The sequence below is a fragment of the Lagenorhynchus albirostris genome, chromosome 7, assembly GCF_949774975.1.
Source record: "Lagenorhynchus albirostris chromosome 7, mLagAlb1.1, whole genome shotgun sequence".
NCBI lineage: Eukaryota > Metazoa > Chordata > Mammalia > Artiodactyla > Delphinidae > Lagenorhynchus > Lagenorhynchus albirostris.
Window position 1 is genome coordinate 34,146,902 of NC_083101.1, and position 15,445 is coordinate 34,162,346.

A 15,445-nucleotide genomic window follows, 5' to 3' on the forward strand; every position below is an offset into this window, starting at 1 on the left:
TCTGTATAATGAAATGCTACATAGCCATTAAAGTTGATTTTGTAGGTGGGATGTAGAGCAACTCTCATACACTGCAGGAGAGAGTGTAAATTGGTGCAACCATTTTGGAGACTTTTTTTTTTTCTGCTAATGCTGAATATATGCATATCTATGACCTAGCAGTTGCACTCCTAAGCATATATGCAACAGAAATGTATACATATGTTCACCAAAAGACATCTACTGAATGCTCATAGCATCTGTAACAGCTAAAACCTGAAAACAACCCCCATGTCCCTCAACAGCAGAATGGATAAATAAATTGTGATATATTTATACAAAGGGATACTATATGGCAGTTAAATGTGAATGAAATGTTGCTATATGCAATGACATGAATTAATCTCATTCATATACTGTTGAGTGAAAGCATACAGACATAAGAATAAATACTGTATAATTCTATTATCAGTACATAAATACTGTATAAAGTTCAAAAAGCAGGCAAAACTCATTAGAAATTAGAAGTCAGGATAGTGGCTTCTTTTGCAGGAGAGGAGACAGTGACTAGGAGAAGGTCCAAAAGGTTTTCTGGAATGCTGGTAATGATCTATTGTTTTATATTTGTACTGGATATAAAAGTAGATTCAATTTATGAAAACACTTTGAACTTTACACTTATAATTTTTGCATATTTTGGTTTTTATGTTCTACTTGAATCAAAGGCTGCTTAAAAATGACACTGTAGAAAAATTTCAATAACATGGAAAGATATTCCTGTCATGTTATATTAAAATATATAGGTTAATACAGGTACAAATTGTGTATAGAGTATGCTACCATTTTTTCCCTTAAGGATCATCACGCATATATGCTTGTAAACGCATAACATATCTCCAGGAGAATATACAAGTAAATGATACGAGTAATTGCTTCTAGGGAGGGGGGACTGGGAGAGAGATTTATTTTTCACTTTATGACCTTTCGTACCTTTTGAAGTTTTACTTATGTACCTATATTGCCAATTTAATGCAGAAATAGATTAATGATAATGCAGATTATGTTTCATTTTTGTGAAAATAAAGGTCTGGCACTACCCATGTCAAAATGAGATAACCATGTTTACCTCTGGGTGATGGGATTATGGATGATTTTTCACCATATCTGTATCTTCTCAGTCTTCTAATGTGAACTTTTTTTTTTTTTTTTTGGCTGTGCCACGTGGCTTGCAGGATCTCAGTTCCCCTACAGTGAAAGCCCGGAATCCTAACCACTAGGCTACCAGAGAACTCCCAACAAGTATTTCTTTTGAGAATGAGAAAGTCATTAAACTTGTTTTTTGGTTTGTTTGTTTTTTCGGCCGTGCCATGCGGTTTGTGGGATCTTAGTTCCCCGACCAGGGGTTGAACCCAGGCCCACGGCAGTGAAAGCACTGAGTCTTAACCACTGGGCCACCAGGGAATTCCCTAAACTTGTTTTTACAGTTTAGTTTTTATCAGTGTTATTGAAATATAATTGCGTACAATAAAATGCAGTGATTTTATGTGTACAGTTCAGAGTTTCACAAAGGTGCACCCATCTCATCATCACTCAGTCAAGACAGAGTTTCTACCCCCTAGGAAGTTCCTCCCTGTCCCTTTGCAGTCAACCTTTCCCTCTCCTAAGGAAGCAGCCATTGATCTAATTTCTAGCACCATAGCTTACTTTTGTCTTCTACAGAAGATCATAGAAATGGGATTATACAGTATGTAATCTCTTGTGTCTGACTTCTTTCACCCAACATAATGATTTGAGATTGATTTATGTTTTGTGTGTATCAATAATTCATTATACTTTTTTAAAATGAAGAGCGATGTCCTAAGCACTTACTGCTTTCTGATCTGTAGAGTGAGACCCCATCCACGCAGAAAATAATCCTCCACAGCCTCTCCAGGCACGTCTGCCGCTGAGTGCCTACTGCTGGCTGAGAGATCTTACCGCCTCCACGTCCTGGGAGGAGAGGCAGCAGTCACTCCCCCTCCCCCGCAGCAGCGCCAGTCTCAGGTGAGAGCCACCCTGCTCGTCGCCATTGTTCTGCGAGTGACAGCCTCCGGGGCAAATGGAAAGCCTTCAACCTGAAGGCTGTCAACTGCAGACAAGAATTCCTTTCTTTGTCAGGCTGGGTGGTCTCTGGGGCTTCGGCATCAACCTGCACAAAAGATGATAAGCATCGTGTGTGCTTGCAGAAAAACCTCGCCACCACCCAACGACTCTAACCGCACTCCTTTGTAAGGCCAGGATTAGCCCGTACGAGGCTCCCCGTGACTGTGTACAAACCATCAAATCCCAGCCCCAGGAGGGCATCCAGGGGTCGTTTAGTCCATTTCCCCCATCGCGACCCTGACCACCTGCATGCTTCATGAAATATATTTGTCCCAGAATCTTAGTCATAGACATCTAGAAGGTCCCTTAGAGATTACGGTTTGACCCTCTCGGGCTTCAAAAAGGGGTCCAGACTTTCCCAAGGTCACACAGCACAAGGACAAGAACCCACGTCCTGGAAGCCTTCCTCTCTGGGGTGCTCTTTCCATTACTCCAAGCTGCTTTTGTTATTAAATGAACCCCCTGCCCAATAGTACAATGTAAAATGTAATTTCTAACTTTCCAATGTACAAGGGGTGTGTGTGTGTGTGTGTGTGTGTGTGTGTGTGTGTGTGTGTATCTATCTCCCATAGCCTTCACATAGGTAAAGGCTTTCTGGCACCTGTGGTGAGTACACCAGGGCGGGTTCATTTATGGAGTAGTTTGGTGCCCTCTACTGGTTACCAGTTATGGCAGCAACAACAGCTATCCCTTACTGTGCCTACTGTGCAGGACGTTCAACGTGTGCCATTACTGCTAATTTTGAATCCAAAGAACAGGCCTGTAGACTAGGCAGTTTTATCCGTATTTTATAGATGAGGAAGTAGGAGCTCTTAGACCTTAGATGTTCTGCCCAAAATGGCTGAGCCTGGATTCAAACCCAGCCTTGTGGGACCCCAAGTTCCTTCCACGCTTCCATGTCAATACCACTTGTCACAATCCTGATGCTGTGTGTAGGACTTTCCCCTTAAAATGACTTCTACCTACCTCAAAATCTGCCAGGGATTGGGTGTTAATGCCCCTGTTTACACAAGGGGGAGGCCTGGGCTGGGACATCAGTGACTTGCCCAGGGTCCAGATCCAGTAAACCCTGAGCTCCTGCTCAATGCCAGGCTACTGTCCAGGAGAGCCGCACACAAGGTCCACAAGGGAACTTCTTCCTGGGGCGGCAGCCTTCATTCAGGAGAGGGGTTGGGAGACCATGTTCCCACCCAGGGGACCTCCCTCTATTCTAGGCCCCAAGGGACTCAGAGATAAAGAAAACATGTATTCAACTTGTGGGGGACTCCCATCCACTGGATTCAACAGATGCTGTGAAGCTGGGCCCCTGGTGTATGTGTGTAAATAAGTGAATGAATGGATGGAGTGGCTGAGAGGTGAAGGTTAGGACTAATGGCAGAGGCTGTGCAGGTTGTGGGGTGGTTGGCCCAGTGTACTGTAAAGGGGTTGATTTCAGTTTAAGTTGAAGAGTCCATTCCTATCCGTCACAGCAGTCCACAGACAGAGATGGCTGAATTCGTAGGCTTGGGCTCCAATTCCTGGACATGCAAGCAGAGTTAAGAAGACCACAGAAGAGATGTTGTAGAGGGATTTCAAGCCTGTATGATATATTCTAAACAACAGCATCAAGATTTAGAAATTGGAAGATTTCACATAAAAATCCCAATTTTTAGCTCTTCTTTAACAAAGTAGAAGGCCTGGCTTCACTGGGCCTGCTGCAGTCCTGTCACAGCTGTCCTCTCGGTTCCCTATTGTTGCCCCAGCAGCAAGGATGACTGGGATGCCGTTTCTTATTGCACATGTGCTGTTGTTTTTCTTATTGCAAAACCAAAAATAAAAACATCTTTTAGTTCTTTCTGAAAAGAGGAAAAATTAAAAACCAAGTCATTTGTTTTAAGAAAAATAGTGTACGACATATTTATCTGTGGAAGTGAAGAAATTTCTATACATTTAAAAAGCAAGTGCTCAACTGGCTCCATTGGTTTTCATTGCTAGCTTGGACCTCATGACCACTTGAATTTGCTGCCCTATAGGGTCTTTCATGTCTTCTCATCCCTGCTGTGTGGACCTCAGGTCAGACTTTCACCGTCTTGCCACTTGGGTCTTCATCTCCCGAGATGAGGGGCCACTGGAGCTGGCCATGAGTGTAGTACTGGGTCTTGTGGTCTGAGATAGGAAGAAATCCTGCCCAGTGAGGCTGCTATGAATTTCCAGTTAAGTGAGATGATAAAGGCCTGGCAGACCACATCGATGCCTCTGCCCAGGGAAGCCCTTTGGAGATGTAGTGCCTTGATCACAACTTTTCTGAATTGGCCTCCCTCCCAACACTTTCTTCCCAGCCCTTCCCTCTCCATCCTGGCCACATGGACAGTGCTCTGATTCCTGGAGTATTGTCCAGAAGTGGGCACCAGCTTCAGATGTGGTCTGAACAGCTCAAATCAGCAGGACAAACGTCTCCCCCAGTTCAGACACCCTGCTCTTATTCTTGTCACCTCAGATCACATCATCTCTTTTCATCAGTCACATCACATGTTGGTCGCCACTGAGTTTGTGAGACACCGAGACCTTCAGATTATTTTTTCAGGAACTCTTCTCAAGAGAAGAGGGTTCTACCCCTGCCTTAACTGAAAATCATAGACAGTGAATGTTGAACATGGTCCTGGAGATCATCTAATGTCACCTCCCACATAGGCAGAAAGAGACCACTTCATCAGACACTCTGACAAAATTGTTGAACTGAAATGACGAAGTTCACACTAACACACTTAGTACTGTTTTACCCACAGCTCCACTCCTCCAGGAATGGATCTTGATTTTGTAAAACAAACAAACAAACAACCCCAAACACATTAATCACCCTTTCTAGCTTAATCTCCTTCATAAGTTTGATTAGTACAATTTCTATATTTTCGGGTAGGTTAGTATCACATATTAGATATTCTGCTTACCAGAGTAACTCATTACCATTGTAGAAGACTTAGAAAATACAAAAAGCATAAGGAAAACAATTAAAGACTCTGGGATATCTACAGTATATAAAGAACACTTACAATTCAACAATAAAAAGGCAAATAATCCAATTTTAAAACAGGCGAAGGGCTTGAATAGACATTTCTCCAAAGAAGATAATACAAATGGCCCATATGCACATGAAAAGATACTCAACATAATTAATCTTTAAGGAAATGCAAATCAAAACCATGATGAGAAAACACTTCATATCCACTAGGATGTTATAGTAAAAAAGAAGATAATAAATATTGGCAAAGATGTGGAGAAATTGAAACCCTTATACATTGCTGGTAGGAATATGAAATAATGCAGTCACGTTGGAAAAGCAGTCTGGCAATTCCTCAGACTAGTAAACGTAGAATTACCGTAGGACTGAGCAGTTCCACTCCTAGGTGTCCGCTCAAGAGAAGTGGTAACACATAACCACACAAAAACTTGTAAACAGACATTCAGAGTATCATTATTCATAATAGCCGAAAAGTGGAAACAACTCAATGTCTATCAGCTGATGAATGGATTAAATAAAATGTGGTATATCCATAAAATGGAATGTTATTTGGCAATTAAAAAGTGAAATATTGGTACATGCTGCAACATAGATGAACCTTGAAGACGTTATGCTAGGTGAAAGAAGCCAGACACAAAAGGTCACATGTTGTATGATTCCGTTCATGTGAAATGTCCAGAACAGTCAAATTTATGGAGACAGAAAACAAATTAGTGGTTGCTTAGGACTGAGAGGGTTTGAGAGGACATGGGGAGTGACTGCTAATGGGTATGGTGCTTGTTTCTGGGGGTGATGAGAATGTTCTAAAATAGATGGTGGTGATAGTTGCATAACTGTGAATATACTGAAAATGATTTGATTGCACACTTTAAATGGGTAAATTGTATGGTATGTGACTTAAACCTTATAAAGCTGTACGACACTGCCTTTTGTGAGTGCTTTGTGGAACCTCTCTGAGATGTGTTCTGCCTGACTCATGGTGGATACAGTGTCTCTCAGCAGCCCTGGCTGGATAGGTGTCCACCTTGGACTAGCTCCTCTGATGTTCCCTGGATGCAGAGGGATTCTGCCTTAAGAAGCTGAAGTGCATCTTGTATCATCCAGGGGAGATAAGGCAGCTGCATGATTATAATACAGGATGCAAGGTTGGAAGATGGGAGTGCTTGGGAGATGGAGGTGGAGGGTAATGGAGTAGCCTCAGAGAAGGGAAGAGGTTACTTGTAGCTGAAACATTGGGAAAAGGCTTCAAGGAGAGGGGAATAGTATTCTTTCAGATAAGATTGTGACAGATGGTGATGGATGTGATCAGGAAGAATCCAGATTAGACTTGAAGCTCCTTGAGAGGAGGACCATTAATTCATTGCTGTATTCCTGGTCCTCAGCACAGGACCTGGCTTGGAACACGGTGTCATGGTGTCATAAAGTTGCTGACTGAGTGAATATACACATGAAAGAATGAGTGAGTGAGTGTATGAACAAAAGAATTGCAGGGAGAGAAATAGTTCAGAAGTAAGAGGAATGCAGGACTGGCTTAGAAGATAGACCAGTTTGGCTAAAGCATAAAGTTCAATGAGGATTCACGGAAGGTAAGTCCCCGCAAAAGGCAGCTGAAACCAGATGATGGGGATTAGCTATAGACTTGGGGTCAAATGACTTTTGAGCAAATGGTTAAACCTGTACTTTTTTTTTTTTTTTTCTTTGCCACGCTACACAGCTTGTGGGATCTTAGTTCCCTGATCAGGGATTGAACCCGGGCCTTCGGCAGTGAAAGTGCACAGTGAAAGCGCACAGTCCAGTCCTAACCACTGGACTGCCAGGGAATTCCTTAAAGTTGTACTTTAGAAAGATGCTGTAAGGCCAAGTGGAAGATGGGTCAGAAGGGGTCAGCCTGGAGGCTGGGAGACCAGCTTAGAGGCTGGTCAGGCAAAAGATGATGGGGGCTAAACTAGGCCAGTAGTAGTGGGACCAGAGAAGGGATGGAAGCCAGAGACATTCAGCCAATTTCCAAGCATTATAAAAACTGTAAAAGCAAGTACATCTGGTGACAAACAGTTCACCTATTCAACAGAACTCCAACTATTAGAGGAAGTACTTGCCAAAAAAAAAGTTGGAATAAAAGTTTCAACCACACTTTTTATAAAGGTAATTGAAAGGAAAACAAAAACCCCAATTGGGGATAGTAAGAAAACAGGGAACCACAAAATTATGACCCCATTATGTAGATTGGAGTTCCATGTAATGAATGAGCCCTGGACCACATTCATCCTCCCTTGGCCCTATCTAAGACTGGCAATAATAACTCTCAGATCAGGCTTAAGACAAAGACAGTCCAGTCTGTTTCAAGCCACTTGGTTAGCATGTAGGGTATTACAAGGATCTGGTTTCTGATCCCAGCTCTGCATTAACTCAGGCAGAGCAAATACTAGTGGAGAAGTAAGAGGAAGACATTCTAATTTCGAGACTTAAGAGTTTAGTGGTTGAGAATATTGATACTGGGGCTGGGCTGTGCCTGGTTGAACTCAGCTCTGTCACCTTGACCTTGAACAAGTTATTTAACATCTCTGTGCCTTAGTTATCTCATCTATAAACTGGCACTAGTGAATATACTCATTGAGTAGTTATGAAAATTAGATTAATTAATAAATTTTAAATGCTTAAAAACACCTACTATATCATATACTAAGCACCATGTAAGTGTTTACTATTATTATTATTATTGCAAAAAACACTGACCAAAGCTAGACAACAATGGAGCAGGCTGTTCTGAAGTAGAGTGTTCCCTGTCACCACAGGTATATAAGCAGAGCTGAGATGGTTGTCAGGTTCAGCTTTGGACACTGAGTTTTCGGTGCTGGTGAGACATCCGACTAGGTTTATTCAGTATTATTCATTCTGTTTATTTAATTCCACAAACATTTAATGAGCAGCTACTCTGTGCCAGACATTGTGCTGGCGATACTGGGATGAACCAGACGGTCCCAGCTCTCGAGGACCTGATAATCTAGTTAAGGACAGCAGGTAGGTATCACCTCTGGTGTGGAAGAGCCACAACACCAGCACACACGAGGTTCATAGGAGCCTGAGGAAGGAGACAGGCAAGTTTCCCGGAAGAAGTAGTAAGAAGCAAGGTCCCTTGGGCCACATTCAGGGCCTGGGGAATGCAGAGTCGGGAAGATCTGCCCTTGCTGGTCAGTGGGTGACTGGATTTTGTCTTCCAGTGCTGATAATCATTTTTCCTAGGTCCTGTCCTTAGTTGAATGTTTGGACCCTCCTACTTCTTATTGCTTCTGGAAAGAAAATTTTTGTGAGTCTTTAAGATGTTTTCTAAATCCCTTTGCACACACATTTTATTGATCAAGGTTCCAATATGATGTTTTTGCCTCAATCCCTTTATCTTTTAGTTCAGGGAGGTTGAAATCTAAGTTTTTCCAGAAGGAGCGTCAATCACAGCCAAAAGAGACTGCATTTCCTGGTTACTAAATCAATACAGCTTAGGTCTACAGGATCGGGCTAATTTCTGTGTTGCTGCATCCTCGTCCCAGACAGTTTCCCCCCTTGGCATGCTCCTTACCACAGATGTTCTCCTATTGTGAATTTATGCCAACGATGTTCAAAGTAACCACATTAAGGGGGTAAAGCCCCAGGAATCAGGGGAAAAATGAAAGTAAAAAAGAAAGACACACACATGTACTATTTACTAGATAATAAAGACAAATATGTTCACATCCTGTCATCTCAGGCATGAATAACCCCAGAAATGCTCTCAGAGAGGAGGCCCCGTCAGGAAACACTGCCAAGTTTCTCATTCCCCTTCCTGGCTTCCATTCTTACCTGCCTGCTCTTTTTCAGCCTCCATTAAGGGCTTTCAGTTCTTCCTGTGCTTTGTTACTTACCCCTCTTTCAGCCAGGATCACAGTTGGTCTGGGATGTGAGAGGTACAAAGCAGGAAGATAGATGTAGTTGCAGGTTTCTCCCGACATTGTGAATGGGAAGAAGCAAGAACACATCCACTGGTCTATTCTCCTTGCCTGTTTTCCTTTTGTGCCCCCACCAAGATGACTCATGCCCCTGTGCTCCAGGCAAGCCCTGCAGCCTCTGTCACTGTGTGGGACGCACAGATCAGGGCATGTACTCCTCTTTTCTCTAAAGGAGGAGTCTCGGTTTACCTCGGTTGAGGCCTCAGCTAACAATTCAGACCCAATTACACGAAACTTGCTAACAAAGGTCAGGAAGCCCAAGGAGAGGGAGTTACCGGTAAAAGGAAATTCAACAGTTTGTCAAGAGTTAACAAAATACCAGGGCTGGTGCAGCATCTGAGCTATGGTCTATGTCCTTCAATATTCAAGCTTGGAATGCTTTTCTGGGGAGGAGTTTCTAGTGGCTAATCGTCAAAATTTACATTGGGGGAGAACTGTTACCTTGTCCTACGGAAATATTGCACAGCCTTAGATGCTCCTAGAGCTGTGTAGAGTCTAGAGGGGTCATTTAAGGGTGCTGCCTCTCAAAGTTTGCTGCCCATTAGAATCATGGGGGTGGGGGAGAGGTTGCTTTATAAAATCCTAATGCCCAGATCCCACCTCTGACCAATGATATCAAACTCTGTGGTTTTTAAGCTCCCTAGGTGCTTTCAACGTGCAGCCAAGTTTGAGAACCTGTGGGCCAGACCCTTACTATTGGATCTGTGGTTCGTGGAGCTGCAGCCCCATCAGGGAGCTCATTAGAGATGCATATTCTCAAGTCCCACCATGGACCTACTGAATGAGAATGCTCATTTTAACAAGATCACCATGTGACTTGTATGTGCATTACAATTTGAGAAGTAGTTACTTTTCTTCAAACATTGGGCAGTTGGCAACAATGGGCCCAAATTCTGTCTACCCACTGGAGCTGTGCAGTAGCTTTTCCCTTAGCGGGGCCCTCACACTCCAGTTTGCCAGAGCCCCACACATGGATGGATTCATTAACTTCCATTACCTGCCTGGGCCCAGTTAGAATTGGAATTTTTAAAAACCTTATTATAAAATAAAATTTAAAAAGTAACACATAGTACATTCACAATGTTGTGAAGCCATTACAACAGAACATTTTCATTACCCCAAAAGGAAGTCCCATACTTATTAAGCAGTCGCTTCTCATTTCCCTCTCCCCTCAGTCTCTGGCAACCACTAATTTGCTTTTTTGTTACTATGGGTTTGCTTATTTCAAATGTTTCATATAAAAGAAATTTATAAAAAACAAATATATTTATTTATTTATTTTGGGCTGTGTTGGGTCCTTGTTGCTGTGCGCGGGCTTTCCCTAATTGTGGCGAGCAGGGGCTACTCTTCGTTGCGGTGCGCGGGCTTCTCATTGTGGTGGCTTCTCTTGTTGAGGAGCACAGGCTGTAGGTGAGGGGGCTTCAGTAGTTGTGACACACGGGCTCTAATGCGCAGGCTCAGTAGTTGTGGTGCACGGGCTTAGTTGCTCTGCGGCGTGTGGGATCTTCCAGGACCAGGGATCAAACCCGTATCCCCTGCATTTGCCGGTGGATTCTTAGGCACTGTGCCACCAGGGAAGTCCCTATAATGTTTTCAAGGTTCATCCATGTTGGAGCATGTGTCAGTACTTCCTTTTTATGGCTGAATTATATTCCTTGTTTGGATACGCCACATTTTGTTTATCCATTCATCATTTGATGGACATTTGGGTAGTTCCAGTCTTTTGGTTATTGTGAATAGTGCTGCTATGAACATTTGTATGCAAGTTTTTGTTTGAACACCTGTTTTCAACCTTTGAGGACTTGAGTTCTACCTGGGAGTGAAATTGCTGACCTATATGGTAATTCTATATGTTTAACTTTTTGGGGAATAGCCAAACTGTTTGCCATGGGCAGCATTGTTTTACATTCCCACTAGCAATGTATGAGGATTCCAATTTCTCCACGTCCTTGCCAACACTTATTATTTTCTGTTTTTTTTCCCTTTTACTTCTAGTCATAGTAATGGGTGTGAAATGGTATCACACTTCACTTTTGATCTGATGCTTTTCATTTGCATTTCACTAATGATGAATTCTTTTCATGTACTTGTTTGGCCACTTGTATATCTTCTTTAGAAAAATATCTAAGTCTTTAGCTCATTTAAAAACTGTTATTTGCCTTTTTGTTATTTAGTTGTTAAGAGTTCCCTTTTCAGATACAGGTATCCCTCGCTTTTCAAGTTTGCTTTATCTCAATTTGCTTTTATGAAAGACCTTCATTGGTACCTGTTTTCGCTAACAGAAAGAAATGTGAAGAAGATTTCCGCTTTCAGGAAAAAAGGGGAAAAGCAAAAATAGTGTTCGAGTTTGTTTTGCATGAGGCGGTAGAGGCAGCACGCTTTGAGAGAATGACACCACCAAGTTCCTTCCCGGGGAACTACCTTCAGCATCTTAGCATCCAGCTGCCATAGCTTTGAACTGTGTCTGTGAGCATCTGTGCTTTATCTCGATTTATTTTGTGCATGTGCATTCATTAGCAAGATGTGTCCTAAGGTAATTGCTTCTTTGCTTTATGCCATTTTGGCTTAGAAAAGGTTTCTTAGGAATGCTCTACTTTTGGATAGGGAACATGGAAACCTGTTTATGATTTCCAAATATTTTCTCCCATCCTGTGAGTTGTCTTTTCATTTTCTTGATAGTGTCCTTTGATGAACAAAAGTTTTCAATTTTGATGAAGTTAAATTTCTCTAATTTTTTCTTTTCTTGCTCGTGCTTTAGGTGTCATATGGAATTTGAGATTTTATCACCTGGACAAGATCAATGGATGGGGAGCAAGAAGAATCTGAGGAGAAAGGGAGTAGGGATGGCTTGAGGTCTCTGTCTCCAGTTCAACCAGAAGAGCTCAGCATTTCTCTGCTTTATATAAGGTCCTCCAGTTTAAATATACATATATTTGATAGATTAGAACCACTAGTTTGTGCTTCTCAAACTTTTATCATTGAATATTAGTGGGAAACCTCACTGTGCCAGCTTGCTCTAAAAACTAGTCCCAAATGGTATATGTAGTAATTAGAACTTAATGTTTTCTGGCTTCAGTTAGGTTTTATTTGTAATAAAGAAAAAACAGAAGAGTTGGAAAAAAAAAGAAAAAACATACATTTTTAGAAAATCATGCAGTGTTTCTTTTGCTTCATTTGCCACATGTTTAGGAAGTCAGGATTTGGCCCAAATCCAAACCCACTGTCTACCTGGTGGCAGCTCATCCACAATGAAGAAATATTCCAAGGAAAAGAAGACAGCCGAGCTCAAGCATACCAGCCTTTGGAACCTGGTGCTGCATTTGCCTGATGTCACAGCAAGTGAGAGTTTAAACCCAGGCGCTCTCATTTCGAATCTAGGCCAGGTGTTGTAAGTAGTCAGACCAATCATCTATTGATCTCTCTTGATTGGCACTACTATTACTACTAGCTGCCATTTTATTTTATTATTTCATTTTACATTTTTTGGCTGTGCTGCTGGCATGCGGGATCTTAGTTCCCCAACCAGGCTTGGAACTCGCGCCTCCTGCATTGGAAGCACCGAGTCTTAACCTCTGGACTGCAAGGGAAGTCCTGCCATCATTTTTGAAAGCTTTTTATGTGCCAGGCATTGTGCTGAAAGGCTACATCCAATCTTCCCAACAACCACGGAAGTGGTTCCGTAATTATCCTCATTTTACTACTGAAGAAACTGAACTCAGGTTAAATAACTTGCTGAAGTCACGCAGATGGCAAGTGTTAGAGATAGGATTTAACCCAAGTCTGACTCCAAAGTCCATATTCTGAACCACCAAGCGAAACTATTATTTTAAAGATGACCATCACAGATCTCTGCCAAGGCCCTCCCCCTGGGTTACAAGCCGGCCAATATTCCCCGCGGCGACGCGTGCGCAGACTCCGCCCGCCGCCCCTCCGTTTCCCACGTGCTTCTCAAATTGCGCAGGCGCTCTCCTTGTCGGAGGCTGAGCCGTGGAGCAGGCGCGGAGGCGGTGCCGGCGCCGGCGGGGCTTTGGCACGCTTCGGGTAGCCAATGCGCGTGCGCGGGGCTGGAGCTACAGTCCTTGGGGGAGCACGGAGATGGCGGCCGCCGGGGGAGCTTCGTCTGAGCCGGCGGCTTCAGAACAGCCGGCGGAGCTGTCTGCCGCGGTGCGGGCGAGCATCGAGCGGAAGCGGCAGCGGGCGCTGATGCTGCGCCAGGCCCGGCTGGCGGCCCGGCCTTACCCGGCGACGGCGGCTGCGGCTACCGGAGGTTTGGGCCCGGGCGGCGTTTGCCCCTTCTCTTTCCTTGCGGACCGGGGGCAGCGTCTTGGGTGTGGCGTGCACTCCCTTAGCGTTTCCGCGCAGATCCTCCCGCAGTCCCAGGTGCGGGGGGTGGGGGTGGGATCCGCTCAGCGGGCCTTGTCACAGTGGGCTGTCCGAGACCACAGGGCGACTCCTGACTCCCAGCCCTGGCCTTTCCTCCCTGCTCCTGGGCGGTCCTTAGCTTGGGAATGCAGCCGCCCTCGCCGTCAGGAAATGCCAGCCAGTGCCTCAGCTCTCCCTTTCCGCTCTCTTTCTGCAGCTTCCACCGGTCCCAGGGGTGGTTTTTGTGTAAAGCTTTTAGACCTTGTAACACATTTAACTAGTGGTCCTGCACCAGCTTCCCTCAGTCATCCATTTAACACAGGGTGATTGAGTGCATATTCCGTAACCGGCACAGTGCTTGCTCCGTGCTGGGAGCAAACAGACGTTAGCTGCTGCCTTCGTGGGGCTAACAGAGTGGCACCTGTTGTGCTTCACGTTTTTCAAATTGGCTGATTTGATTCTCACAGCTAACCTGTGAGAAAATAATTAGGACAGGGTTTGGTATCCTTGTTTTACTGAGGTGGTAACAGGATCAGAAAAGGAAAGGGGGTTTGCTCAGGTGCATCCCAGTAAGTGCATAAGGCTAATCAGGACTAGAACTCGGGTCATCTGACCCTGGGTTCGGGGCCTTTCCTTGCTCTCCAGCTGCCTCTGCTATACTAGGCATCTCTCTCACCCATAGGAAGAAAGGCTGTTATTCTTGTTTGGATTTCATCTTTCCCTTTTCTTAGGGCAGCCCTTGGCGGCTTATTTGTCTCTTTGCCTATCATGTATGTGTGTATCATGTAATTCTCCAGTGGGGTCAACTAATAATTTTCCTCAGGGAAATACAGTTTGGTTGACACGTGGTTCTTCAGGACCACCTCTATAATGTGAAGCACAGGTGTTCCTAAGCCTATATCCATACTGTGTGAGCAGTTGAGCACGGTCAGAGCTGTGTCATCCACTACCCTTTTTCATCAGCCAGAAGTAAGGACGAGTGAAAAGAGCGAGCTGCGTGTCTTGATATTCATACTGACACTGAATCTGCAAATTGCAACCAGTTTTAATGGTTCCGGTCTCATCCTTTCTGCTTTATAGTGGTTTTCTTTTATTCCTTTCCCAACTTGAAGCATTCTAGGGTCAGGACAAAAAGTTGTCCATCTGCATTGATTAATTCATATTCATTATTCCATAAAGGTTTCTAGATCTGTACTAAAAGACCGTGGAACACGGGTGCGAAATAGAGCATAAAGTGGTATTAAACTAAATGTCTGATAATGGAAAGCAAGGTAGCATGAATATTTTGTTAGATTTCTTAGGTATTTGCCAAAGAACTGAACTGTGTTACAGCATTGTATACAACCTGCAGTGCTTCAAGAGTTGGGTAGGTGCTGAGATTTTTAATCTTTGTAGTACTTTTATTTCAGTGTACTGTACAGTTTTCATTTTCTGTGTGTGCTATGACATGCCATGAAAAAACTGAGACGAACTTGCGTAGAATGTGTTGCTAAGAGTAGTGCTAAGGGCCTGGGGAACAAACAAGGCATAGCAGTAGAGAGAAATTGGGCTTTGTTTTTGGCACGATTTACCATTGTTCAGGATCCTGCTCAGAGTATGGTCTTGATTACTCCAGCTTCCCTTCTTAATTCTTACTGCACTCATGAATGATCATTCTAATCATTTGCTACGCTATTCATGAAATCAAAATCATATTCTGATACATTCATTGATTTCTATCCAGTCAGTAAATATTCATGGAATGCTTAACTATTTTTCAGAATTAACGGAGATAAAAGCACTCAGTCTAATGAAGGGATGTAGAGAGATGGACAGACAATGTAGTAGAATATGAGAATTGCTGTTAACTGTATAAACAGGCTTATACTCTAATTCCTTTATTTAATAAATTGAGGCCAGAGAAGGGGAGTTTAGACTTAAGCAAGATAATACCTACTAAATTTGTCTTTAAAAATTAGTTATAACATTCATACATTAATGTAAAATG

The 15,445-nt window shown here is 43.3% G+C and overlaps 1 protein-coding gene across 2 annotated transcripts in view; it reads left to right on the top strand.

Moving 5' to 3' along the window:
• Positions 1 to 13,079: 13,079 nt before the first annotated feature.
• Positions 13,080 to 15,445, top strand: part of XPA (XPA, DNA damage recognition and repair factor) — a 35,654-nt gene continuing 33,288 nt past the window's right edge. Inside the window, exon 1 of one of the 2 annotated variants that reach the window (XM_060154785.1) lies at positions 13,080 to 13,363. In XM_060154785.1, the coding sequence (XP_060010768.1) occupies positions 13,192 to 13,363 (172 nt within the window). In that variant the 5' untranslated portion in view covers positions 13,080 to 13,191. The remainder of the gene's footprint in view (positions 13,364 to 15,445) is intronic. The other variant, XM_060154786.1, reaches the window with a different exon arrangement.